Source organism: Panthera pardus, unplaced genomic scaffold (genome assembly GCF_024362965.1).
Source record: "Panthera pardus isolate Hobbes unplaced genomic scaffold, ASM2436296v1 HiC_scaffold_12, whole genome shotgun sequence".
Lineage (NCBI taxonomy): Eukaryota > Metazoa > Chordata > Mammalia > Carnivora > Felidae > Panthera > Panthera pardus.
This window is the reverse complement of record NW_026526677.1, coordinates 98,405,778-98,432,196: the sequence shown is the minus strand read 5'-3', so window position 1 is coordinate 98,432,196 and position 26,419 is coordinate 98,405,778. Positions and strand designations below refer to the sequence as shown.

Here is a 26,419-nt window from a genome sequence, read left to right as displayed (position 1 = left end):
AAGCCACTCATGACAAGAATAGACTTTTGAATACAGAAATACCAATGACTGAGACAAAGGGAAGGTAGTGCAGCCGGTAGCTGGTTTGGTGCTTAACAGTAAAGCATCTGTCTATATCTTTTCTGTGTGACAGCACATTAAAGATAAGAAAGGTAATCTGATTACAGTATACACCTAGGGGTGCCTGGCTGGCTCAGTCTGTGGAGCATGTGACTCTTTAATTTTAGAGAGAGAGAGAGTGCTAGCAGAGGGGGTGGGGAATCTTAACGTGTGCGGCTCAGTCCCACGACCCTCAGATCATGACCTGAGCCAAAATCAAGAATTGGACGCTTAACCGAATGAGCCGCCCAGGTGCCCCAACACAGGGATTACATAACTCAGTACATTAAGCTGTGTGGCATCTTTATGATTCCATTCATTAAGCAGAGATTAAACAGGTTATTAGAATAAGTTCCCTGATGGTCAAAGCAAAATAGTAGCATATTCACTTAGAAATGTTTACACGGTTTGGATTTTAGCACTTCAGTTTTGGTATAGGATGAGGAGTTGTTTTGGTAAAACTTAACCTCTTTAAGGTCTGATTTAAGTGAAAATATTTGTTAGGTCTTAGATATTTAAATTGAGAATTGTCATTTATTAATTTATTAGTAATTTATTTTTTAATTTGTGTGAGTCGTATGATGATTCGTTTTAAAATCCAGAATAGCTTATACAAAGCTATTCTGATTATTTTGCTTTGTTAGCATTTCGTCTCTTTTGTGAGTAGATTAGTAGAGGTGTTCAAGTAAGTACCTTTATTTGAGTCCTCTGTCATCTTCAAAACGTGGATTTGTTCATATTAGTGAATACTCAGAGGTATTTGGCTTGAGTTAGATTAGAAGCCTTAAAATATATTCCTGTTAAATTTTTTCTATTTACTATAGGACATCTTTTGAATGGAGGGAATGGGAGTGGATCTAGTGAGTGCCACAGTCTTTGCTCTGTTATATCTGCATCTTTCATATGATGTTAGAGCAAAAACAGTTTCTGAAGCCCTGCTTTGAACACAGATAGTATCACAGAGTATTTCATATGTCAACAGCACATTTCCTTCCTCTCTCCTTTCCTAGTTTTATAATATCTCTGAATAATATTGATCAGAAAGTATATTGGAAGAGGTTCTTCGTAAATGTATATTCATGTTCATATTAATTACACACCTGACATGGTTGATTTCAGTGAATTTAAAATAAAAATAACTATGTGTTTAATTATTGCACTTCTGATCATTTGTAGGCGAAACCTAACCAAACTGTCCCTGATCTTCAGCCACATGCTGGCGGAACTAAAAGGAATCTTTCCAAGTGGACTCTTTCAAGGAGACACATTTCGGATTACGAAAGCAGACGCTGCAGAATTTTGGAGGAAAGCTTTTGGGGAAAAGTAAGTGCCCAAATAATTTGAACTATGAAAAACTAAAGCATATGTTTTGGCCTTTTGTGTATTTTTTAATTTTTTATCTAATTTTTAACTTTTTTTCCTTTTTTTTTTTTTTTTTAATGTTTATTTTATTTTGAGAGAGAGAAAGAGTGGGGGAGGAGCAGAGAGGGAGAGAGAGAAAGAATCCCAACCAGGCCTCCTGCTCAGCACGAAGCCCGACACAGGGCTTGATGTCACAAGTGATCTCACAACTGTGAGCTGAAATCAAGAGTCAGATGCTGAACCAACTGAGCCACCCAGCTGCCCCAACTTCTTTTAAGTAAACTCTAACCCCAGTGTGGAGCTCCAAATCACAACCCTGAGTCATATGGTCTTCTGACTGAGCCCCTACTTATTTTTTTATGAATGAAATAATACGGAAAAGCATAGAGAAAAATAACGAACATGAATGTACAGTAGCTTCCCCCCTCCCCCCCTTATCTGCAGTCTTACTTTCCATGGTCTCAGTTCCCTGCGGTCAACTGTGGTCCAGAAGCAGGTGATCCTCCTGATCCTTCATCAGAAGGTCACTGGTAGCCTAACACTACATCACAGTGCCTACGTGATTCACCTCCCTTCATCACATCACTTAGGCATTTTATCATCTCACATCACCCACGACAAGAAGGGTATGTACCGTAAGATATTGTGAGAGAGAAAGATCATATTTCTATAACTTCCATTACAGTATATTGTTATAGTTCTATTTGAGTAGTTATTGTTCTTAATCTCTCAGTGTGCCTAATTTAGAAATTAAACTTTATCTTAGGTGTGTGTGTATAGGACGAAGCATAATACAGATAGGGTTTGGTATTACTGCGTTTGCAGACGTCCACTGAGGGTTTTTGCAAAGTATCCTTTGCAGATAAGGGAGGACGTACTGTATCTGCTTCCCTGCTTTGGTGTAAATAGTTAACTTTTTTTTCTCTTTGGAGAAAATTTCGCAGATTCAATTGAGACCCGTGCTCTTTGTTTGAATATTTATTTCTTTTTCTCCCCATCCGTTCTGCTGTTAATGGACATATGTTTCACATTATTTGCTATCACAAACCGCTGAGGTGAACAAAATTATATTCACCTTCATAGGCAGGAGCTTCTTCATAGTTCCATGCTAGGAGCAAAATAGCCAAATCAGGGGGTTTCACATCCTCTGCTTTGCCAGATATTGCCCAGTTGCTTTCCAAAGTGGTTATACTAGTTTATGTCCCTGTGAGTAGTGTACATAAATTCCAGTGGCTCCACAGTCTGGCTAACACTGGTGATGTGAATTGGGTGTCATATTTTGCTTTACAGTCCTGATGACATGGGAGACTGAGCATCTTTTCACAAGTGTGACCAGTCAGGATTCTTACCCTAACTTGCCTATTCCTCTTCCTGACTCGTCCTTTTTACTACTCTTTCTCCTCTTGTAAGATACGGATTGTCTGTTAGTTACTTACATTACAAGTATCTTCTAATCCGTAGCTGGTTTTTCCACTTTCCTTATATTGTCTTTTGATGTATAGAAGTTTTAAATTCGACAGACAGATTCATGAATTAAGCTTATGCTCTTAAGTATTAATATAAATGTCCTTGTATGTCCTCTGAAACTTTGGATCAAGGAAATGAAAAGATAGAAAACAATAAAAGTTTTTCATCGAATATACAGATCCTAATGTAAATTTCTTTTTAAATGCCACCTTTTTCAAAATATGTGTAAATGTAAAACATAGAATAATTAGTGATTTAAAAATCTGGGTAAAGAGGACGGGAATAAGTTTAACTTTGTTTCTTTTAACTTAATAACTACATTAGAAAAGAGTTCAAAATGCCACTTGATGTCTTAAAACTTTTCAAAGGCAATGAGCTTGTATTTTGAGAAATAGAAATCCCATAATATCTGGTGCTTGCCTTATCTGGGGTTTAATCACTTATATTAATAATTTATTCCTCATCCCTGTCAAACTCTGTTGCTCCTGTGCCATAAGCCTATTTCCTCCTGTCTCATCCTTGAGAGTGTGAGTTCCTCAAAGAACTCAGAATGTATTTCATGCTTTGAAAAAGTTATTTTGGGGGCCCCTGGGTGGCTCGGTCGGTTGAGCTTCTGACTTCGGCTCAGGTCATGATCTCGTGGTCCGTGAGTTTGAGCCCCGCGACGGTCTCTGCCTACAGCTCAGAGCCCGGAGCCTGCTCAGATCCTGTGTCTTCCTCTCTCTGTGCCCCTCCCCCACTCGCGCTTTGTCTCCCTCTGTCTCAAAAATAAATAAACATTTAAAAAAAAATTAAAAAAAGAAAAAGTTATTTTGGGGCGCCTAGGTGGCTCAGTTGGTTAAGTGTCCAACTCTTGGATTTTGGTTCAGGTCGTGATCTCACGGTTCGTGGGATCGAGCCCCATGTTGGACTCTGCGCTGACAGCTCGGAGCCTGCTTGCGATTCTCTCCCCTCCTCTCTCTGCCCTTCTCCCGCTCGTGCACGCGCACATGCGTGTGCAGTCTCTCTCTCTCAAAATGAATAAATATTTAAAAAAATAAAAAACTTAGTTTAAACGTAAGCTTGCTGTTAATTGAGGCCTGGCCAGAGGTTGCATTTATTATATAAAAAGAGTAATTTCCTCTCTCTTTCCATGCTTCCCTAAATGGAACAAATGTGTGAAGAAAGAGGAGAAAGGCGTTAGTTTGTGACCTTCTGCCAAAGAATAGTGGAAGAAGATGTCTCTGTTACTAATGTACGCATTAGAAAGTTAAGAAATACATCGTTTACTCCCTTTCTCTTCTCAATCCAAAATATAGCTTAGCTTCTTTAAGAGAATTGAAATTGATTTTAAGACCTTCGTGTGGCTTTCTTTTCCTTGGTTATTTTAGCAATGCCCAGAATTGTCTGTTGTCTCACTCAGTGCCTTCCCTCCCACCCCCCACCCAGGACAATAGTCCCTTGGAAGAGTTTCCGACAGGCCCTTCACGAAGTGCATCCCATCAGTTCCGGGCTCGAGGCCATGGCTCTGAAATCCACTATTGATCTGACCTGCAATGATTATATTTCAGTTTTTGAATTTGACATCTTCACAAGACTCTTTCAGGTAGGATACTAAAAACAGAAAACTAACAACTAGTTGTTGCTACTTTTCTGAAGAGAGAGCTCTTTAAAAAAGTAACATTTGAAAGTCTATTGTATAAAAGTATTTTTAGTCTAGAAATTATAAGCAAAAAAAAAAAAAAAAACCCCACTGCCCTGTATTTCTATTTATTTATTTATTGGTAAAAATAACTATATGATCTGCTTTGTTCGCCTCATATTTATTATCTCCTTTTGTTAGTGAGTAGTCTTCTTTTGCATTGTCTTAATGGTTTTGGAATGTCCAGAAAATGGGTATAATGTGATCTATTTAATCAGTTTCCTGTTGCTGGACATTATGTGTTTCCAACTTTTTCTCCTATTGTATTGAAATTCTTGACTGTTAATATTGAGAGCTTCGAAAGAGCTCATTTATTTCTTTCCATAAAGATAATGTGCGTGTAGCCAAACTTGCATAAGCCTTTGTTTGCAACTTCTTAGTTGCACGTGTGGGTCCTGCTGTTTCTCTGATTTTTTTGTTTGTTGCTATTTAACCTCACTCCTGTCAGTAGAACTGCGTTAGAATGTCGTGAATTTCATTTTATGAAAAAAATCTTTCTGTAAGTGTGTATTTGTTTTCTCTTAGTTTTTGTAAGCTCTTATCTCAACCGTGTTTCCCTCAGAGTGACAACATAATTCAAAATTTGTGAGAGTAAATGGAGAGTTTATCATTGAGAATCAAGGTTGTTTGCCTTCTGTTTTTCATTGCTCTGAAGTTGGTTTTAGGTCTTGAGCTCAGTGGTCTGATTGAACTCTTGTTCCCTTAGCCGTGGTCCTCTTTGCTCAGGAACTGGAACAGTCTCGCTGTAACTCATCCCGGATACATGGCTTTCCTGACGTATGATGAAGTAAAAGCTCGGCTCCAGAAGTTCATTCACAAACCTGGAAGGTCGGTTCCTTGAAGCAAAGAGGTTTATCCTCCTATATCTTATTCTCTTGTGACCTTTGCCAGAAAGGAGGAAACACCATCTTGCGTTAGTTCCCCAGCGGCCACGTTTCTTTACTGGGATTGCTGTCCGTTCACCAGAGGAGTTGACGGATTCAGATCTTAGGGTTTGACAAATGCTTTCAAGCCACTTAAAAATTGAGCTTATGTGTTTCTTGCTTTTGCTCTGTAGTCATCGTGGAATCTATTATTGGTGGTCCTTTTGATTTTTGTCTCTGTCTCCGCTTCCACCCGAATACAAGTATGTAAAAGGTTCTGTTCCTCACCGTTCACAGTTACATTTTCCGGCTCAGCTGCACTCGTCTGGGTCAGTGGGCTATTGGGTACGTCACTGCTGACGGGAACATTCTCCAGACAATCCCACACAATAAACCTCTCTTCCAAGCCCTGATTGACGGCTTCAGGGAAGGCTTGTGAGTATCTACTGTTTGTCATCTGCTGGAGTCTAGGGACTTAGGGGTTGTGAAACTTGACCATCAGTGACTTTATTCCAGGGTTCTTTTGCAGTTTAAGATTCAAGGAGCGTCTTAACAGGTTATATTGTTTTGACCTCCAGGTTCTGGAGGACTTTTGTTTTTATTTAAAAGGAGTCATAGGGGTTGGCAAACTATGGCTCGAAGCTGTTGTCAGCTGTGAGGCTGGCTGTTGTGGTACAGCCCGCACCTAAGACAGGTTTTCCCTTTTCAAGTGTTACTTAAAAAACAACAACCAGAGAAGAATACATGACACAGACAGACTTACGTGGCTTGCAGAGCCAAAAATAGTTACCGTCTGGCCCTTTACTGAAAAAGTTGTCAGCCTCTCAGACGATAGAGCCTGGGGCATTGTGGCCTAGAGAAAGAGCTATCAGTGTTTGGGAATATCTTCTTGGAACTGTTCTGTTTTTGTTTTGTTTTGTTTTGGTTTGTTTTTAGAGAGAGAGAGAGAGAGTGCAAGTGGGGGAGAGGGGCAGAGGGAAGGAGAGAGAATCTTAAGCATGCTCCATGCTCAACGTGGAGGCCGATGTGGGGCTTGATCCCTCAACCCTGGGATCATGACCTGAGCCGAAATCAAGAGTCGGATGCTCAACCTGCTGAGCCACCCAGGCGCCCCTGTATGTTTTTTTGAAGTATTAGTAAGATACATCTTTGTACTTATGCAAAACTGCCCTTTTAGAATGAGAGAATTGCTAGATAAAATTTGTCTTGTCTTGGTAGCAGTTACAAATTAGCTTTAGTAAAACCCCGAGGCTGGTTACTCTTTTTACAGCTATCTGTTTCCAGATGGACGGAATCAGAATCCTGACCTGACAGGCTTGTGTGAACCAACTCCCCAAGACCACATCAAAGTGACCCAGGTGAATTTTGTTGTATGGTGTAACCATAGCTCTGGAGGCGAGCTTTTGTATGTACTTTACAGAACTGACAGTTCTCTTGTATTAAGTGATTGAAACATTTACATTTATGTATTTTTATCCTTTTTTTAATGTTTATTTTTGAGAGAGACAGAGGGCAAGTGGGGGAGGGGCAGAGAGAGAGGGAGACGCAGAATGTGAAACAGGCTCCAGGCTCCGAACTGTCAGCACCGCGCCCGACGTGCGGCTCGAACCCACGAACCTCAAGATCATGACCTGAGTGGAAGGCGGGTGTTTGAGCCACCCGGGCGCCCCAGAACATTTACATTTTAAACCATTGACTAGATTAGTGAATTTATGTGTGTGTGGTTTCTCTAAAGAACTTAAAATAGGACCGAGACCGAGTGCTTTTTTTCTCTCTTAACGAGAGACTATTGACCACTTTCGTACAAGCAAAATTTGTATAGAAAATAAGTCTTTAGTTTTTCTGTTGTTAGTATTTACAGTTACAGTCGGTAACAGTACAGTTAGAGTTCAACAAATATCTGAATGGGCTGAGTAATCTCTTTAATTTCTTTTTAATCAAAGGAACAATATGAATTATACTGTGAGATGGGCTCCACATTCCAGCTGTGTAAAATATGTGCTGAAAATGATAAGGATGTAAAAATCGAGCCCTGTGGACACCTCATGTGCACGTCCTGTCTTACGTCCTGGCAGGTATGGATCCAAAGCATGCATTTCCCCAGCTGTGTAATCACTCTGGAGAATTGGGGATTGTGTATCCTTTACAGATAAAAAGGATGACCTGGCTTGTGGGGTAGGTTTTAAATTTTTGATTTCTTTTTTCGTCTCTAGGAAATGCATTTCCCAGTGGACAGATCTTGTCAGTACTTTGAGACGTGTCTGTTACCATCTCCTGTTTCCTCCGCAGGAATCAGAAGGCCAGGGCTGTCCTTTCTGCCGATGTGAAATTAAAGGTACTGAGCCCATTGTGGTAGATCCGTTTGACCCCAGAGGAAGTGGCAGCCTGCTGAGGCAAGGAGCCGAGGGAGCTCCCTCCCCAAATTATGATGACGATGACGACGAACGAGCCGATGATTCTCTCTTTATGATGAAGGAATTGGCTGGTGCCAAGGTAAGACCGCAGTGCAAGAGACTGTGACAAACTGCATGGTGAGTTGTGCTCTAAAGCGATAGATAGAGCGCCTGCTGACATCGATCTGCAAGGGGTCACAGTAGCTTACGTTTACTGAGTATTTGTTATGTGAGAGATACCATGTTAAGCACTTCCCTTATTTTAACTCCTACAGTCCTATACTCCTGTCTCCTCCGATAACCGAGGAGTAGATACTACTCCTCTCATTTAGCAGATGAAGAAACCAAGTCATGGCAAGGTTAAGGAATTTGCTGACAGTCACACTGCTAGTGAGTTGAACCGGGGTCTGTGGCCAGACATTCCGCCTTTAAGGCCCGTGCCCCGTGTCCTAGACTGGGCTTTACTCACGTAGCTTGTTGGAGAAAATGAGGGGAGTATAAAAAAATGGGACCCTATTTTGCTGCTGTGAGGAGAATGTGGTCTTCTTGCCTTCTTTCCTAATTAATGTCTTGGCATTAGAAGGTTAGATTGGGGGGGGGCGGGGCGCGGGCGAGGCACTGTTAGTAACCAAATAAATGACAACTGGCGGTAGGAAGTATTATGTAGAAACTAAACAAACTGGAAAGGCCCTGGTAAAGAGAGAAAACATGAAGGCCGGGAAAGGATGGGATCAAAGTCTGTAACGTGAGTAGGTAGGGTAAAACAGATTTATTCACGAGTAAGAAGTAAGGCAGTCCTTGAAGATTTTAGCCAATATAGGGCAAACAAAAGCTTCTGATACGCTTTAGGTTGTCTAGTTTAGAGTGTTACAGATTCATGGGCAGCTTTCTTTCATATCATCCCCTTACTGCCTGGCACATAGTAGGTGCTCAATAAGTATCGAAAGAATGGGTTGATCTCTTAAATGATTGTATCCATTGTGTCTCCTCTGTGTTCTCCGTGCCACTGCCTTATTTCAGGCTGTCCTCCTTATCTCTTCTTCCTGCTTCCAGAACCGTTGGTCTACCGTGCAGACTTGACCGCCTCATTCCTTTGCCTCATACTCTTACCACAGACTTCTCATTACTTAATGGGTTAAGCCATTCTCCTTTCTAGGCACTTTGCCCTTGTAATCCTTTCTGCTTTACGTTTTATGGTCCAGCAAGGCCAAACCAGATGGTAAAAATCTCTCCATGCTTTTGTCTTGGTAGTTTCTATGTAATTTAGCGGAGATTTCATTTCCTAGGAAACCTTTCCAGACTGTTCCCTGCCTCCTCCACCCCTAGTTCACATGGATTTACACACACATCTAGGTCTGGCCGGGTGTCTCTAGGACGCTGAATATGTCCGCCACAGAACTTACCACCTTGTAATATTTTATACATGTATTTCCTGGTATGTTATAAATTCCCAGAAAGCAAGAGCCATGTCTCATTTGTAATTTACTCCTCAAAATCGAGCACTTAGTAATTGTTTTGAATGTTTGGGAATTGAAACCGCTTCAGAACAGGATTGATAAATCTATCTATACTGTATCAATAATGGATAGTGGAGAAAATCTGGAGTGAGGTGTACATTTTTGGTTTTTTGAAGTGCACAGATTTTTTTTAAAGTTTTGGCCTCTTAAAACAGGCTCTTTGGTTCCATTTTAAGAGATTAATTTGGCCTCTAAAGCAGTTTTATATTCTTACATAAATTTCTGTGCGTTCATTCATGAAAATCTATTCGTAACTCCTGGAATATTAGGGAAGCTGAATAAAAGGATAAAGAGGTGAACTTTCATGGATGTCTTTATTTGAAATTAAAATTACCCCTTTATGAAATTTTATAGATGAGTAATACTGTGGAGAAATAGGCATCACATTCAGTGTTGATGTGGGTACAGATTAACCCATCTTTTTGGAGGACAATTTGACATCTATCAAAATGTGTAATGTTTAAACTGGCCATTTCAGTTTTAGCGATTTATCCTGAATGGGACACCTCGGTGGCTCAGCCGGTTGAATGTCCGACTCTTGTATTCCGCTCAGGTCGTGATCCCAGGGTCGTGGGACCAAGCCCCACGTTGAGCTCTTTGCTCAGTGTGGAGCCTGCTTAAGATTCTTTCTCTTTCCTCCTCCCCTGCTTGCACGAGTGCTCTCTCTCTCTCTCTCTCTCTCTCTCAAATTAAAAAAAAAAAAAAAAAAAAACTCAGATAAGCACACAGAGATGTGGATGTAGTTATTCTTACGGCATTATCTGCAACAATGAAAAATCAAAATGAATTCACGTGTCCAGCAGTAAGAGATTATGATACATCCATGTGCTTGTATTCTATGGCTGCTGTAACAAACGACTACAAATTTGGCAGCTGAAAACAACACAAACTATTGTTACAGTTTCCAAGAAGGTGGGAAGTGCAACACACGTGCCGTCAAGCTAAAATCAGGCTGTCAGCAGGTCTGTAGTTCTTTCTGTAGTCTCTAGGGAAAGATCCATTTCCTTTCTTATTTGGATTTGGCAGAGTGTAGTTCCTTGCCAGTTGTAGGATCAAGATCCCTGTGTCTTTGCCGGCTGTCAGCTCGTGCTCTTCCCGGCTTCCAGTGGTCAGCTGCATTCTTTGGATCCTGGACTCCTTTCCTCCTCCTCCTGCCTTATCTCTCAGAGGTTCTCTGCTTTTAAGGACTCTTGGGATTAGATGGGCCCATCCTGATAATCCAGGGTGATTCCCCCATCTCAAGATCCACACCCTTAATCATATCAGCAAAGTTCCTTTTACCAAGGAAAGTAAGGTATCCACAGTTGCTGGGTTTGAGGGTGCGCATGAGCATCTTCGGGCTGGGGGACAGGGAATCCTCATTCAGGCTACCACAGTCCACATAATGGAATCCTCTGCAGAAGGAGTTCAGTTTACATACACTTCAGTGGAAAGCTGTCTCATGTATATATCTATATATAGATTTTAAAGTTTATTTATTTTGAGAGAGGAGAGAATGTGAGCATGGAAGGGGCAGAGAGAGAGAGAGAGAGAGAGAGAGAGAGAGAGAGAGAGAGAATCCCAAGCAGGTTCTTCGGTGTTATCACAGAGCCCCATACAAGGCTCCATCCCGTGAACTGTGAGATCGTGACCTGAGCCGAAACCAACCGAGCCACCCAGGCGCCCCTAATTATATTGTTTTAAAAATAACTGTATACTGTATATAGTGTCACCTTATTTTTGTAAAAAAAAAAAAAAAAAAAAAAAAAAAAAATTGCTTGTAAAAAATTTTCTTAATGTGATCTGTATCAATGATTTTAAATTCATTTAAATAAAAGTATAAATAAAAAGTACACTGTAAAAATTCAAATCAAGAAAAAACAGCTTCGTGTATTATCAGTTGGCTATTCCATAATTTATTTATAGTCTTTCCTGTTTTAAAAAAGATTTTATTTTTAATTAATCTCTGCACCGAACATGGGGCTTGACCTCACGACCCTGCGATCAAGAGTTAGATGTTCCACCAACTGAGCCAGGTACCTCAGTTTATGTAGTCTCTCTCTCTCTCTCTCTTTCTCTTTTTTAATTTATTTTTGAGGAAGAGTGTGTGAGCAGGTGAAGGGCAGAGAGAGAGGGAAAGAGAGACAATCCCAGGCAGGCTCTGTGCTGTCATTGTGGAGCCTAGGTTGCGGCTTGAACTCAGGAACCGTGAGACCATGACCTGAGCCAAACCAAGGGTTGGATGCTTAACTGACTGAGCCACCCAAGCGCCCCCAATTTACGTAGTCTCTCGATGAACATTTTGTATTATTTCGAGACTTTTTATGCAGGCTGGTGTTCTTTTGCAAGTCTGTCTGTATGATAAATTTCAAGCGGTGGGATTGCTGAATGAAAGTGAAAGTACATTTAGACTCTTTGATGGAGGAAAAGATACAGTTAGGGGAGAGGCACAGGGGAGTTTCACAGAGACAGTGCTGTTGCATTTCTTAGATGTACTTACGTAGGTGTTTATTATTCTTTGCATTTGTATGAATAAAACATTTTATGAAAATATTTAATTTTTTTTGTATAGATACTAAAATTTATCCCCGGTTTTTTTGTTGTAAAATCGCTCCCAAAGGTAAATGAGACTAGGAGAGTGCCTGTTTCATCATGCCCTGGGTAGCTGCTGTTTTTTGTTGCTGTTTTATTTTGATTCATTTTTAATACAGTGGATCTACTTACTACAAAATCCAAATGATAAATGCGTGTGGATTTTCTGGTAAGTGTAAAAGAATTGCTAGAAGGCTGACAGAAACCTTGGCTCCCTGCCTCCACCGCCCTCCCTTCAGCTCCTCTGTGTGCCCACTCAGATTTGTTAGTCCTTGAACCCTTCTTACCAACTACTTACGCTACTTTCTTTTGCCTCTTCAGTAGTAGTCTCTGTTCACTTCAGGTGTTGTAGAAAAGGGTTTATTGTCTCCCTCCTTCCTCCACCATATCTCCCTATTACATTTGAGTGGTTTGGGGCCAAATCACTATTCGGTGTGTAAGGATTTTGCTCCCTGACTCTCCAAGTAATACGCTACGATGCAATTGCTGTTGTTTTCTCATACGACCTTCTGCTCTTCTTGGGATAATCGCTTTATTTTTATTTCCTTAGTTTTCCGTCTGTACCTGTCACTGCCGAGGCTTACCAAGCTGTCCGATAGCCTCTTACTTCTCTGAATACAGTACATAGTATATAATACAGTGTAGGACCATATGAGAGTCTTTCACGTTCCAGCCCCAGCCTGGACTTTCTGGGGGTGCTGCAACCCAGCCCCTGGAGCCTTCCTCTCACCCCCGTGAAACCTCCCGTCTCTCCTTTCTGTGGAAGTGCCTGTGAAACACGTCTCCCATGTTCCCTCTTTCTTGCGTTACTTCCTTGTTTGGGTGGAGTATCTCTTCCAAAAGGTGAGAGGTAAAATTTTTGAGACGTTTGATACCTTACAGTGTCTTTGTTCAACCTTCAGACGGACTGGTTACAGAATAGGTTGAAAAAGACTCAACTCTCAATGGTTACGGCTTCACTTCGCTCATGGGTTCTAGTTTGCTACTTGGTGTCCCCTTTCCCTGTCCCCAAGAAACTTTTAGGTTATTTTCCTTATCCTTAATTCCTTGAAAATGTAAGGGCCTTTTTGGTTTATTTATTTGCTTGTTTGTTGTGGGTTTTTTCCTTCATTGGGCTAACTGTGCAGTAAAACCTTCCTATGGATATTCGTGTCCGTTAGGTCTCAGAAACATTCTTGTTTCATTTCTCTGATAATTTCTCCCCTGTGTTTTTCTCCTTTTCTGGAACTTTCATATATGTTGAGATAAAAGAACACTGCAAGGATCAGTTGTGATGGTGAGACATGAATTAAAGAGTATGATTAGCTCAACCTCTGCACTTCAGGAATGAGAACGAGGATAGATGGCGAGAGGGGTTGAAATAGGCTGGCTCAGCCGGTGCAACGAGCGACTCTTGGGGTTGTGAGTTCAAGCCCCGTGTGGGGTATAGAGATCACTTAAAAATAAATCTTCAAGGCAGAGAGGGCCTTTCAGATTGGGAAACAACTTGAACAAAGGTGAGGAGGTAGGAATTCCTGAGTTGAGACATTGGGAAAGTGAGTTAGTGTTGGATGGTGTTTTGAGCGACTGCATATTGAAGGATGGCTAAGCTGGTAATGGTGAGCAAAAGGATTTGGCGAGATAAGAAACCAGAAGTTGGGAGAATTGCTAGAAGCTGGCTTTGATAAATCGGGTCTGGGATTGGTGAGCAGAACGAAAAGGCACATAAAGATAAGAGACTCTTCCATGGAAAAATCTGGTACAGCGACTGGCTAGAAACTAATGGAGAAGTGAGAATTAGCCTGACTAACAACTTCTCACTTTAACCCTCGAGGTGCCTGGCTGCTCCAGCTGCATCGCTCATGCACCACTGAGTCGGAGCCCCGTTTCCTTAGGCCTGAGTACGGCCCGCTAGCTGATGTTGAGGGCTTTCTTTGCCCTGGTTTACAAACCACTTAACATTAATGGCAGGACTAAGGGTGTGAACGTTTTTTTTGTTTTTTGTTTTTGTCATTTTACGTAAGTGCTTGTAATACATATTTACCCATATTCCGTCTGTATTGCTTCCTGGAAGGGAACACAAATGCCAAGTAGCATTTTGTATGAATTATGCATCTCTTTTGATCGCTTACCTGGAAACGCTTATCAGCTACTCGGTCACCCTGCGATAGGCACAGACATGTATTGCTTCATCCAGTTTGGCACCTCATATTTTAAGAACACAGATTGACAGAAAATATTAATCCCTTTGAATTGCTGAATTGAAATAACTTGTTTCTTCAGAAGGACGCAAGATACTTTTTAGCAGTCCTGTTGGTTGTTTTCCTCCTCTTAAAACACCTTTATTTATTTATTTATTTATTTATTTATTTATTTATTTATTTATTTCTATCATAACAACGCATGGAGAATTTATCATCTTTGATCTCTTTCATTGTCCTGTGCCCTTAAATGTTTTTTTCCCCAGGTGACTTGTTGAAAGGTTAACGTCTGCTCCTTTCTTTTTTATATGGGCTCGTATTTGTAACCTTGAAAAGATTTTTTTCTCTCCAGGTGAGGATGTGGAAAATTGTAACACTTGTTTTCGGATGCAAACTAGGAAGCTTTTTGTAGCACAGCCATTTTTAGATCCTTGCCTGTAACTTGCATCCTTATGGTGTTTCTGTGATTGAGAGCGCCCTCTTATGGTGACACAGAACTAATTCAGGAAGTCTGAGCCATTGGCAGTTCTAGTCAGTGTTCATCTAGCACTTGCTGTCTACAGCTTTTGGAGGAGTTGAAACATGCCACTCCCTCAAAACAAGAATAACCTATTAGGAAATTTTATTTGTGTCAGGTGGAACGGCCTCCCTCTCCATTTTCAGTGGCCCCGCAAGCCTCCCTTCCCCCGGTGCCACCGCGACTTGACCTTCTGCAACAGCGGGTGTCTATTCCTTCAAGTGCTTCTGGGCTTGGAAGTGCTTCTAAGGTAAGACATTATCCGTTTCTACGGTTTTCTGATTCGTTGTTGTGGATTAGTGGGCTTTGTGTGTGTGTGGTGGTGGTTGTTGGGTGTTTTGTTGTTGTTTTTGATTAGTGGGTTTTGATTGATTTGCTTTCATCCTGCGTCCACAGGCAGCTTCTGGCTCCCTTCATAAGGACAAACCGTTACCGATACCTCCCACACTTCGAGATCTTCCACCACCGCCCCCTCCAGACCGGCCATACTCTGTTGGAGCAGAAAGCCGGCCTCAGAGACGCCCCTTGCCTTGCACACCAGGCGACTGTCCGTCCAGGGACAAACTGCCCCCTGTTCCCTCTAGCCGCCTTGGGGAATCATGGCTGCCTCGGCCGATCCCCAAAGTACCAGTGGTCGCTCCAAACGCTAGTGACCCCTGGACAGGTAGAGAATTAACCAACCGGCACTCACTTCCATTTTCATTGCCCTCACAAATGGAGCCCAGAACAGATGTGCCTAGGCTTGGAAGCACATTCAGTGTGGATACCTCCGTGGTGAGTCCTGCTTTTGAAATTATTTAGCCTGTTAACAAATATTTGTGGATGGCATTTCATGGGTCGCACTTTTGTCTACGTTTTGTATAGGATTCAGAAATAATAAAACGTAATCCCTACCCTCAGAAGTATATATACCCTCAAGAAGTGTATTAATAGATCAGATAAGGCATGTTTGTAAATACTGCAATATGTATGTGGGTGCGTGCGTATGTGTGTATAAATGGAGGTATGACTGGATTCGTGTAGTGTAAATAGAAAACACTTCAGTTTTGGAGAAAGGAGAGGTTATTTCCAAATAGAGCAATCATGAGGGCTTTATGGAACGAATGGCATCTGAATTTGAAGTGTTCTTTCCCAAGTGGATAGTTTTAAGGTCAGAGCCACAGTGACACAAATGCTTGAGGTGTGTTGTGGGATAAGAAGTAGGTGAATATGAGTGGAGCAGAAGGTTTGTGTATCGGAGTGGGCAAAAGGTCATGAAAGGAGCGTTAATACTAGATTAGAGGACCTTGAAAATCCCATCAAGGCCAAAAGAATCTGAATTTATTTGGTGGGAAATGAGCATCTGAAGGTTTTAAATCAGTGGAGGGACATGAGCAAAATGATGGTTTCAAGAGGTACATGTAGTAGCACTATGTAAAATAGATTGCTAAAAGGATAGATTGAAAAAAGGCTAGTAGTTCATTGAATAAGCATGAGAAATGGGTCCAGACCTGGGCGTGGGGAGGTGTATCTGTTTTTTGGGGGTTCGTTTATGTATGTACTCAACAAGAAATCTTACCCTTAGAAAGTTTACATTCTGGTGGAGTGAAGACAAAATAAACTCGGTAAGTTAATGAAACACAGGATGTTGGGTGCTGATGAGTGCTGTGGAGGAAAACAGCTCAAAACGGGGTTGTAGGGATAGCTGGAGTCGGGCTGAGGGGTACGTGGAGGGATGGGGTACAGTTCTGAGCAAAGACCTGGAGGCCGCTGTGCTGATTCTCAGGGAGACCATTCCAGGATGGAGGGGAAGCCAGCGAGTTTGGGAGAGTCTGCGAGGAATCACAAAGGGGCTTATCGAGCTCTGATGCTAAGTAAGCAAGAGAGAGAATGGTCTAGTGCACATTTCATTACCCCGTGTTCTCTTGTATCTGCGAGCGGTGTTATTTCTTGTGTGCTGTACGGATAGTTGAAGGTTAATTAGCAGCATAACTAAATAGTAATGCTGGCAGTCTCCTCCAGACAAAGAAAAAGAGAGAATGGTCTGTGAGTAGTGAAGCTGAGGAATGCTGTGGCCCTTGAATGAACTGCACATTTCTCGGTTGCAAGAGAAGGGGGAGAGTGGCTTACGTTTAAGTGGCATCTGTGTGATAGGCAGTCTAATTAGGATAAATTAGACTGGACTTTCTGGTGGCATCATTGTAGACAGAGGTGCAGATATTTAAAATTAGAAATGGTATTTGTGGAGACAGCCAGTTTCCTCAAATCTAGAATTGAAACAATAACCCCCATCTCCTTGGCTCTTTTTAGATCTCTGTCTTCCTAACCCTTACATTTACACTTTCTTCAGAGCCTGAAAGCAGTCCTACTTTTGGTGGGATGCAATAACCCGTAAGCACAGCGTTGAGAGTGAGGTCTGTGTCTGTGTTACTGTTCTTGTTATTTTGAATAAGTTAAATAAATAAGAGGAGATACTGAGCTGTGTTAAGAAGGTTCTTTTTCACCACTTTTCTTTCCAGAATATGAATAACAGCCCATTAGCAGGTTCAGAGTTTGAGCACCCCAAAATCAAACCTTCTGCATCTGCCAGTGCCATTTATTCTCTCGCTGCCAGGTAAGTACTAAAGCTGTATTTCAATTTTTTTTTTTTTTTAAACATTTACTTATTTTTGAGGGAGAAAGAGAGAGAGAGAGAATGAACACACAACGGGGGAAGGGCAGAGAGAGACTGAGACACAGAATCCAAAGCAGGCACCAGACTCTGAGCTGTCAGCACTGAGCCTGATGTGGGGCTCGAACTGTGAGCTCATGACCTGAGCTGAAGTTGGATACTTAACAGACCGAGCCACCGAGGTGCCCCTAAAGCTGTATTTCACCGTGGAGTTGGTACTGTTAAAACAGCTCACTCACGGAATTTAGAAAACCCACAGGAGTGTAAAGAAAATAAAAATTGATCTGTATTTGTATCAATTCAGAATTATTATATTTTCTGTTTTGGACTAATGTTTTTTCTGTGTGCATGTTCTCTGTCTTATTGGGCTTAACAATTTTACTCGTCTTCTTAAAGAAGCCGTTCTGGTTTTGTTGACTTTTGTAAAAACAATTCTTTTCTTAATTCTTATCATTTTTCATTTTAATTCTTAATTCTTCGGTGTCTTCTTTTTGTGTGTGTGGCAAAAAAACACATGAACTGTACCATCTTGTTTATAAGCGTACAGTTCAGCAGTATTAAATACATTCGCTGTATTAAGTACATTATCAGTATTAAATATTAAATTAGTATTAACTACATTCACAACCATCACAACCACCCATGCTCGTAACTCTTCATCTCGTAAAACGGAAACTCTGTACCTGGTAAATAGTAGCTCCCCATCCTTCCCTCCCGCAGCCCCTTGCAGCCACCGTTATACTTTATGATTTTGACCACTCTACCACCTATATAAGTGCAGCCATGCAGTATTTGTCTTTTTGTGGTTTAACTCACTTATCATAATGTCCTCATTCGTGTTGTACAGTATTGCACAATTTCCTTCGTCTTTGAGGCTGAATAATATTCCCGTTGTATGCAGTACCCACCCCACCCTGTGCCTTATCTGCAGGGGGTGCATTTCAAGACCCCCAGTGAATGCCTGAAACCAAGGATAGTACCGAAACGTGTGTATGCTATGTTTTTTCTCTCCGTACATACATGATGAAGTTTGATTTATAAATTAGGCACAGTAAGAGATTATCGACAATAACTAATCATAAACCAGGACAATGATAACAGTATGCTATGATACAGGTGCGTGACTGTGGTCTTTCTCTGAATACTGTACTGTACTCACCCTTCTTGGGGTGATGTGAGATGGTAAAATGCCCATGTGACGAGATGAAGTGAGGTGAGCGACGTAGGCACCGTGACGTAGTGTTAGGCCCCTATTGACCTTCTGATGGTACATCAGGAGGAGGATCATCTGCTTCCAGACCGCAATTGACTGGGGAAGTAAAACCACAGAAAATAAAATTGCAGATAAAGGGTGACTGCTGGGCCACATTTTGCCTATCCGTTCATCGGTGGATGGACACTTGGATCGCTTCCACGTTTCAGCTGTTTGCGAAGAGTTTGCCGTGAGCGTGGGTGAACAAGTACCCCCCAGGACCCTGCTTCCAGTTCTTGTGAATGTATACCCAGAAGTCGTATTCCTGGATCATAGGATAATTCTGTCTTTAATTTTTTTGAGACCCTGTTACACCATTTCCTGCAGCAGCTATTGTACCATTTTATATCCCCACCAACAGTGCACAAGGATTCCCGTTTCTCCACATTCTTGCCAACACCTGGTATTTTGGGGGTTTTTTGATGGTAGTCATTCTAATGAGGTGGTGTCATAGTTTTGATTTGCATTTCCCTAATGATTAGTGATATTGAGCATCTTTTGATGTGTTTATTGGTCATTCACATATCCTCTTTGGAAAAACGTCTATTTAAGACATTCGATCATTTTTAATTTTTTATTTATTAAAAAAATTTTTTTTTAACGTTTATTTATTTTTGAGACAGAGAGAGACAGAGCGTGAACAGGGGAGGGGCAGAGAGAGAGGGAGACACAGAATCCGAAGCAGGCTCCAGGCTCTGAGCTGTCGGCACAGAGCCCGACGCGGGGCTCGAACTCACGGACTGTGAGATCATGACCTGAGCCGAAGTCGGACGCTTAACCGACTGAGCCACCCAGGCGCCCCGACTCGTTTGTAATTTTTTAAATTTTGTTTATTTATTTTGAGAAAGAGAGAGCCCAAGCAGGAGAAGGGGGAGAGAGAAGGAATCCCAGGCTCCTTGTGCTTGACGGCACAGGAGCTCGAACCCAGTGAACTGTGAGATCTTGTCGTGAGCTGAAACCATCTGAGCCACCCAGGCACCTGCCTGTTTTTTAATTGGATTGTTTGTTCTTTCATTGTTGTCGTTGGGTTTTATAAGTTCTCTCTATATCCTGAATGTTAATCCTTTATCAGACGTGATTTGTGAGTAATTCCCTTCCATTCTGTGGGTTGCTATTTTATGGTGGATAGTTTTTCGATGCATGAAATATTTTAACATTTTTATGAAGTAGGGCATCCAGCTGGCTCAGTCGGTGGAGCATGTGACTCTTGATTTCAGAGTTGTAGGTTCGACCCCATGTTGGGTGTAGAAATTACTTAAAAAAAAAATTGGTTGGGTGGGGGATGGTGTCTGGGTAGCTCAGTCAGTTAAGCATCCAACTTAGCTCAGGTCATGATCTCATGATTTGTGACTTCGAGCCCTACCTCGGGCTCTGTGTCTGGAGCCTGCTTCAGATCCTGTCTCCCTCTCTTTCTCTGCCCCTCCCCTTCTCAGCTCTGTCTCTCAAAACAAATAAATTTGTAAAAAAAAAAAAAAAAAAAAAAAGAAAGAAATTCAAAAGTACAGTTACAAACCATTGCTTTCTTTCAGCATTTAAAAAATATCCCATTGTTTCTGTTGGAACATTAGCTCTCAGGCTAATGTTGCTTCTTTACAGGTAGTGTTTCTTTGCATGACTCCTTAAGACCTCTTTGTCTTTGGATGCCAGTGCTGTTACTATAATACTTCTAAATAGTTTTCTTTATTCTTAAGGTTTGTAGAGCTTATTGATTTTGTGATTTCACGTTTTAAAACCTGTTTTAGAAAATTTCAAGCCACTCTTTCTTAAAATAGACTGAGCACTGCCATCTCCTTCCCTTCTCCTTCTGTGACCACAGTTACCTGAATGTCCCTCCTTTTGACCGTGCCTCATACAGCTCTTAGGCTCTCTGCTGTTTTCCTTTCCTCTCTTTACTTTGATCTCAATAGTTTCTACTCTATTCCGGTTTCCTGATCTTCTCTTTTACAGTTTCTAACCTGCCCTGAATCCATCTGTTCAGTTTGTATTTTCAGATACTGTGTTTTAAGGTTCTGGAATTTCCACGTGATTTTTATTTTTATTTTTATTTTTTTAAATTTTTTTTTAACGTTTTATTTATTTTTGAGACAGAGACAGAGCATGAATAGGGGAGGGTCAGAGAGAGAGGGAGACACAGAATCCGAAACAGGCTCCAGGCTCTGAGCTGTCAGCACAGAGCCCGACGTGGGGCTTGAACTCACGGACCGTGAGATCATGACCTGAGCCGAAGTCGGCCACTCAACCGACTGAGCCACCCCGGTGCCCCTCCACGTGATTTTTAAAAATGTATAGATTCTAATTTTCTAATAAAATTCTCCATTCGTTTTTGTTACTGAACACGTGAAGAGTAATCTTTCAAAGGCCATATCTGTTAACTCCAGCTTTGTCTCTCCAGGTTAGTGAGATAACCAAAGTATCAGTTGAGCCCTTCAGTTACTACCGTCTGCTCAGTTTCTCAGAATCTGCTGGCCTCTAGACACAGTTCAGAGGTTAGCTGCAGCTCCAGGGAAAACTGTAGCAGGATTTCAGACTTCTCCCCTATGCCTTTCTCTGGGATTTTTGGCCTCCCATGTCTTGGCCGTCATGGAACCCCAAATTTCTAGTCCCTTTCTCCCTAGCCTGTTGAAACTGCCTTCACGTCTCAAGTTCAGAACCCCTGTATAGGGCTGGCTTTAAGGTATTCTGAGTCTTGGCCCCTTGAGTCTTGGCTGCCAGGCCACTGTCCAGTGCATCCTTTCGTTTGTATTTCATCCTGCCTGTATAGCTGTTTCGGGCAGTTAGATGATGTTTGCGACTGGTCGTGTCTGTAGACATGTAAAATGTACGTATGTTTTAAATCAAGGTATGGTTTTAAAGTCTCCCTTTTCTTCACCTTAGCCTTTTATTTTGGGCATTTCTCCCTATCATTAAAAAAGTTCTTTAACAATCCAGTGTGTATAGCCGCATTATTAACAGTAGCCAAACTAGGAAGAGAGCCTAAATGTCCATCACCTGATGAATGGATAAAGAAGATGTGGTGGTACATATACAACGGAATACTACTCAGCCATCAAAAAGAATGAAATCTTGCCATTTGCAACAATGTGGATGGAGCTAGAATGTATTATGCTAAGCAAGATAAGCCAATCAGAAAGACAAATACCATATGATTTCACTTACATGTGGAATTTAAGAAACAAAGCAGGTGAACATATGGAAGGGGGAGGTAAGAAGAGAGGGAAACAAACCACAAGAGACTCTTAACGATAGAGAACAAACTGAGGATTGATGGAGGGAGGTGGGTGGCAGATGGGCTGGATGTGCAATGGGCATTAAAAAGGGCACTTGTGATGAGCACTGCATGTTGCATGTAAGTGATGAATCACCGAATTCTCCTGAAACCAGTATTGCAACATATGTTAACTAAAATTTAAAAAAAAAAAGGGTTTTCAAAATAGTCACTTTTAATGGTTATATAGTATCATATAACATTACATATTTAACCATTGCCCTGTTGGATACTTATTTTGTATAAAACCTCTTACCATAATAAATTTGCTTCATTGAACATCTTCACATAACCAGAGATACATCCAAAGTAGAATTACCAGGACAAGAGATTGTGAGTGTTTTGATGTATTGCCAAGATACTTAATGAGGAAGGAAGTGCAGTTGTATACTTTTATTAACATCATCAACAAAAAGATTCTAATAATTTAAAAAGCTTTTGCTTGCTTTTGCTTGCACCTTTAATGATCTTTTTCTCTCTATGGAAGTAATATGCTAAAGAATATTTAGAAAATAGAGATACGTGACACTGAAGAAATGAAAGTTATCCATAATCTTAACACCTAGGTTCAGACAGTGGTTAGCAATTTGAATATCTTCGTTGCCATTCTATGTGGGTATGGAATCCTGTTGTGCATGCGTTTTTTCACTAGGAGGATCTTGAACGTCCTAGGACATCATAATATAGTCTCCTACTACAATGATTTTCAGGTTATTGCAAATGATTACAAAGCAGCAGAACTGGCTTAATGGGAACCTTAGTAGGTAAAGTAGATAAGAACAGAATGACTGTGGTAGAAGGAAGTAGGCCTCTGAGGCTTCTGCTTGGAACCTCTAAGGCACTGAGGGACCCGGTTGGCTTCAGGTATATTGCTGCGTATGTGGTTCCAAAGTTACTTTATTCAGTACATTCTTATTTGACCGGTTAGCACCTATTTTTTCAGTATCATAAATAATGCTCTAGTGAGTATTCCTGATTATTTCCTTAGGGAAAATTCTTAGAAATGGAATTTCTGAGCCCGTGTGTATGCCTGTTTGGTTAAATATTTTTGCTGAATTACACTCTAGGAAAATTGTACCAATGTCTCATTTCTGAAACTATTTGAAAGTACCATTTCCCTGTATCTTCACTAATACTTGATATTTTTTCTTAATCTTGATGGGTTTTTCCCATCAACAACTTGTTATGAAAAATTTCAAGCATAGAGTCAGGGTGACAGATTTTTACAGTGAACAGCCATATATTCCCCACCCGGGCTCTATTAACATTTTCTTATGCTCACTTACACTTTGTTTTTTTTTTTTTTTTTTTAATTTACATCCAAGTTAGCATATAGTGCAACAGTAATTTCAGGAGTAGATTCCTTAATGCCCCTTACCCATTTAGCCCATCCCCCCACCCAAAATCCCTCTAGCAGCCCTGTTTGTTCTCTGTATTTAAAAGTCTCTTATGTTTTGTCCGCCTCCCTGTTTTTATATTACTTTTGCTTCCCGTCCCTTAGGTTCATCTGTTTTGTATCTTCCTCATATGAGTGAAGTCATATATTTGTCTTTCTCTTGCGAATTACACTTAGCATAATACCCTTTAGTTCCATGTACTTTTTGTTTTTAAATCATCTCTGCACCCAGCGTGAGGCTCAAACCTACAATTCTGAGATTGAGTTACACGCTGCAACAATTGAGCCAGCCAGGCACCCTTCTATATACTTCTGTCCCTATCCATCTGTCAGTCTGTCTGACTTCTTGGGCACGTTTCAGAGCAAATTGTAGATACTAATATGCTTCCACCCCAAAACTTCAGCATGCGGAACACAAAGTAATACGTAGACATAAGAAAAACCTGCAGTTAGATTATAGGGACTGTTGCTCTGTCTTAGGTTTCTGTAACATTTAAGTGTTTTATAATAAGCAGCTATTGCTTTTATAGTTGGGAAAAAGAAACATGGAGTAAATACAGACAAATCCAGTAGATGCTCCTTATCGAGTGTTAGGATGTGCAAAAAAAGTACAAAGAGGAAGGGAGGAGATACACTCTTTAACTCACGTTCCCGGCAGCAGTTGTGTGTATGTGTGTGCGCTTGTGCACATGTGCATGTGTCTTGTTTTGTTGATTTTTTTCCCCCTGGTTTTGTCAAGTTTCTTGGGTGGGGGGAGGGAGCAGGAGAAGTTTTGATTCCAGAACTGCTAGGTGAGAGCTTCGGGTGGAACGGCAAGATCCCCAAAGCAGGAGTCAGAAGATGGGAGATGCCATCTCAGAATTGATGCTAACCTACCACTTGATCTCTCTTTATGTCAGATTTTTGTTTTCTAAAACGAAGAGAAAAGTGATTAAAGTAGGAGATAACCTATGAGGAAGCTTTCAACAAGCTGTATTAGTCTTTGAAACCATAGGTAGATGTTAAGAATTAGCATCTGGCATAGGTTCCTAGCATATTGTCAGAAGGCCACAGCTGCTGCTCGCTTCGTGCCTGGTGAGGGAAAAACCGGCACGCCAGCTCTTGGGCTGGGACCCCAGTTTATTTGGGGACTGAGACGAACTGGCTTCAAGCACTGTTCCCGTGTAGCCCATCTCAGACAACATAGCTGTGTCTGTGGTCAGCTGAAAGCAAAACTTGAAGTTAGTGTGTTTTGTAATAATGAACCTGTCTCGACCAGGAGAAGTAACAGTTCCCTAGGTGGCATGTGTTTTTCCGTCAGAAGTGAGTTGCGGTCTGTCTCGAAGACTCTCATTTCACACTTGCACGTTTTGCAGCTTGTTTATCGTTTTCATTTTCTTTTTCTGTCTTCTTCCTCTCCCAGGCCTCTTCCTGTGCCAAAGCTGCCCCCTGGGGAGCAGGGTGAAAGTGAGGAGGACACGGAGTATATGACCCCCTCCTCCAGGCCTCTAGGACTTCCAAAACCGGATGGGAAATGGCCTTTGGACACAACCCAGAGTTCACGGTACGTTCACGATAGTCTTCTGGGAATTAAGTTGACACCACTCACCTGCCTAGCTGCTCCCTACGTGATGTTATCCGGCCAGAATGAAAGCAGAAAGACGTGTGGAGCCTACATACCCCAGCGTTTGGCCCCTCGCACCTAGAAGCAATTCCACTTAGGCTTCCTCACTGTCACAGTAGTTACAAAACCACACGTCCATTGTGCATCGTAAGAGTCGATCTTGTGCCATTTATTAGTGATCCTGGCAAAAGGAAAATGCTATCTTGATAGACTCAGGGTCTAGGATAGTTAAGAATAGACCAGGCTTAATAAGTTTGCAGATAACAGAGTTCTATTTCTGAAGATCATATGCCACTTTCCTTCTGGTTCAGAGCGTGTGATTGTGACCAGCAGATTGATAGCTGTACATATGAAGCAATGTATAATATTCAGTCCCAGGCGGCACCGGCTGTCACAGAGAGCAGCACCTTTGGTGAGTAGCCATTCTGCTACTTTGAAAATCATTGATGTGCCATTGGAATGAGCCTGTCATACTTCGCTATTTGAGACAGCTTGATTCTAGGCAGAAACTTCTTTTAAATGATCTTCTTGGCAAAATATCTTTGATCCAGGGGCAGTAGAACCCTCTCCTCTGTTTTATTTCCTGTTCACGCAACTAGTTCCCTTTGTACTTTTTCATCCTTCCAGGGCCTAGAGACATTTGGGTTCTGTGGCCTGGGCCCACAATGCTGGCAGCTCCCTTTTATTTCCTTTGCTTTTTAGCATTGATGAAATTCTTTTGTGTGTGGGTGGTGAATACTCAATTCCCATATCAACTAGCTTACCAAGTTGAAAGTTCAAGAAGGCAGCACACACAGGCCCTTTGGCTGGTCTTGCGAGGTGAAACGCCAGTAGAAATGTTGAATGAATGCTATAAAATGCCACTTGAGTCTTTGGCTTCAGTGGCTGTTAACCCTGACAAGGGTAGCCTTTACCACGTTCGGGAGAGCAGGGCCGCAGTGTCGGTGCAGATTGCGTTTTCTCTGTTCTTTTGTCTCCACCCGCGGGGCCTGCCATGGCGGTCAGGCCCAGGGTAGACCATTGGTAGCTTGCGTGCTGGCCATGTGTGAACGAACGAGCTGCGTTAGAAGACGGGGTGTGTGTGTGAGACGCAGAAGATAACCGCACAAACCGTTCTCTAGGTGAAGGGAATCTGGCCCCGGCCCACGCCAGCACCGGACCCGAGGAGTCTGAAAACGAGGAGGATGGCTATGACGTCCCCAAGCCGCCTGTGCCGGCAGTGCTGGCCCGGCGGACTCTGTCCGACATCTCTAACGCCAGCTCTTCGTTCGGCTGGTTGTCTCTGGAAGGCGACCCCACCGCAAGTGAGTCTCCAGGCCGGCCTGGGTTTGTGCTGAATGGCTGTGTGGCTCCCGGTTTGTATTGCAACAGAGGTGACTGCCTGGTGACAGTGCTTTTGTCACCAGATGTTAAGTCTGTTTTAGTCTACGTGGGAGGAAAGGTGGTCCCGGGGTCTCCATTAGGAAGTTGAACTGAAGTCAGACTCTTTAGGATTCTGCCAGACTTAGAAACAAGGTTGTTCCTTAACCCGTGGCTGCTCCTGGCTGGTGCTAGGTAGGACGTCTGGTTCTTTGGGGTGCGTGTCATGACACCAGTAACGAAG

The 26,419-nt window shown here is 41.9% G+C and overlaps 1 protein-coding gene and 1 non-coding gene across 4 annotated transcripts in view; both read left to right on the top strand.

The window, feature by feature from the left end:
- CBL (Cbl proto-oncogene) overlaps positions 1 to 26,419 on the top strand; it is an 85,137-nt gene that overhangs the window by 49,447 nt on the left and 9,271 nt on the right. For all 3 annotated transcript variants that reach the window (XM_053900371.1, XM_053900370.1, XM_053900369.1), the window contains exons 3-15: positions 1,276 to 1,422; positions 4,357 to 4,513; positions 5,316 to 5,437; positions 5,770 to 5,907; positions 6,743 to 6,830; positions 7,416 to 7,547; positions 7,762 to 7,965; positions 14,769 to 14,900; positions 15,047 to 15,424; positions 17,149 to 17,243; positions 24,616 to 24,756; positions 25,128 to 25,228; positions 25,938 to 26,120. In XM_053900371.1, coding sequence (XP_053756346.1) covers positions 1,276 to 1,422; positions 4,357 to 4,513; positions 5,316 to 5,437; positions 5,770 to 5,907; positions 6,743 to 6,830; positions 7,416 to 7,547; positions 7,762 to 7,965; positions 14,769 to 14,900; positions 15,047 to 15,424; positions 17,149 to 17,243; positions 24,616 to 24,756; positions 25,128 to 25,228; positions 25,938 to 26,120 — 2,018 coding nt within the window. The remainder of the gene's footprint in view (positions 1 to 1,275; positions 1,423 to 4,356; positions 4,514 to 5,315; positions 5,438 to 5,769; positions 5,908 to 6,742; positions 6,831 to 7,415; positions 7,548 to 7,761; positions 7,966 to 14,768; positions 14,901 to 15,046; positions 15,425 to 17,148; positions 17,244 to 24,615; positions 24,757 to 25,127; positions 25,229 to 25,937; positions 26,121 to 26,419) is intronic.
- Positions 16,528 to 16,657, top strand: LOC128776334 (small nucleolar RNA SNORA19). Its single transcript, XR_008421411.1, has one exon. It is a non-coding gene; the product is annotated as a small nucleolar RNA SNORA19 (small nucleolar RNA).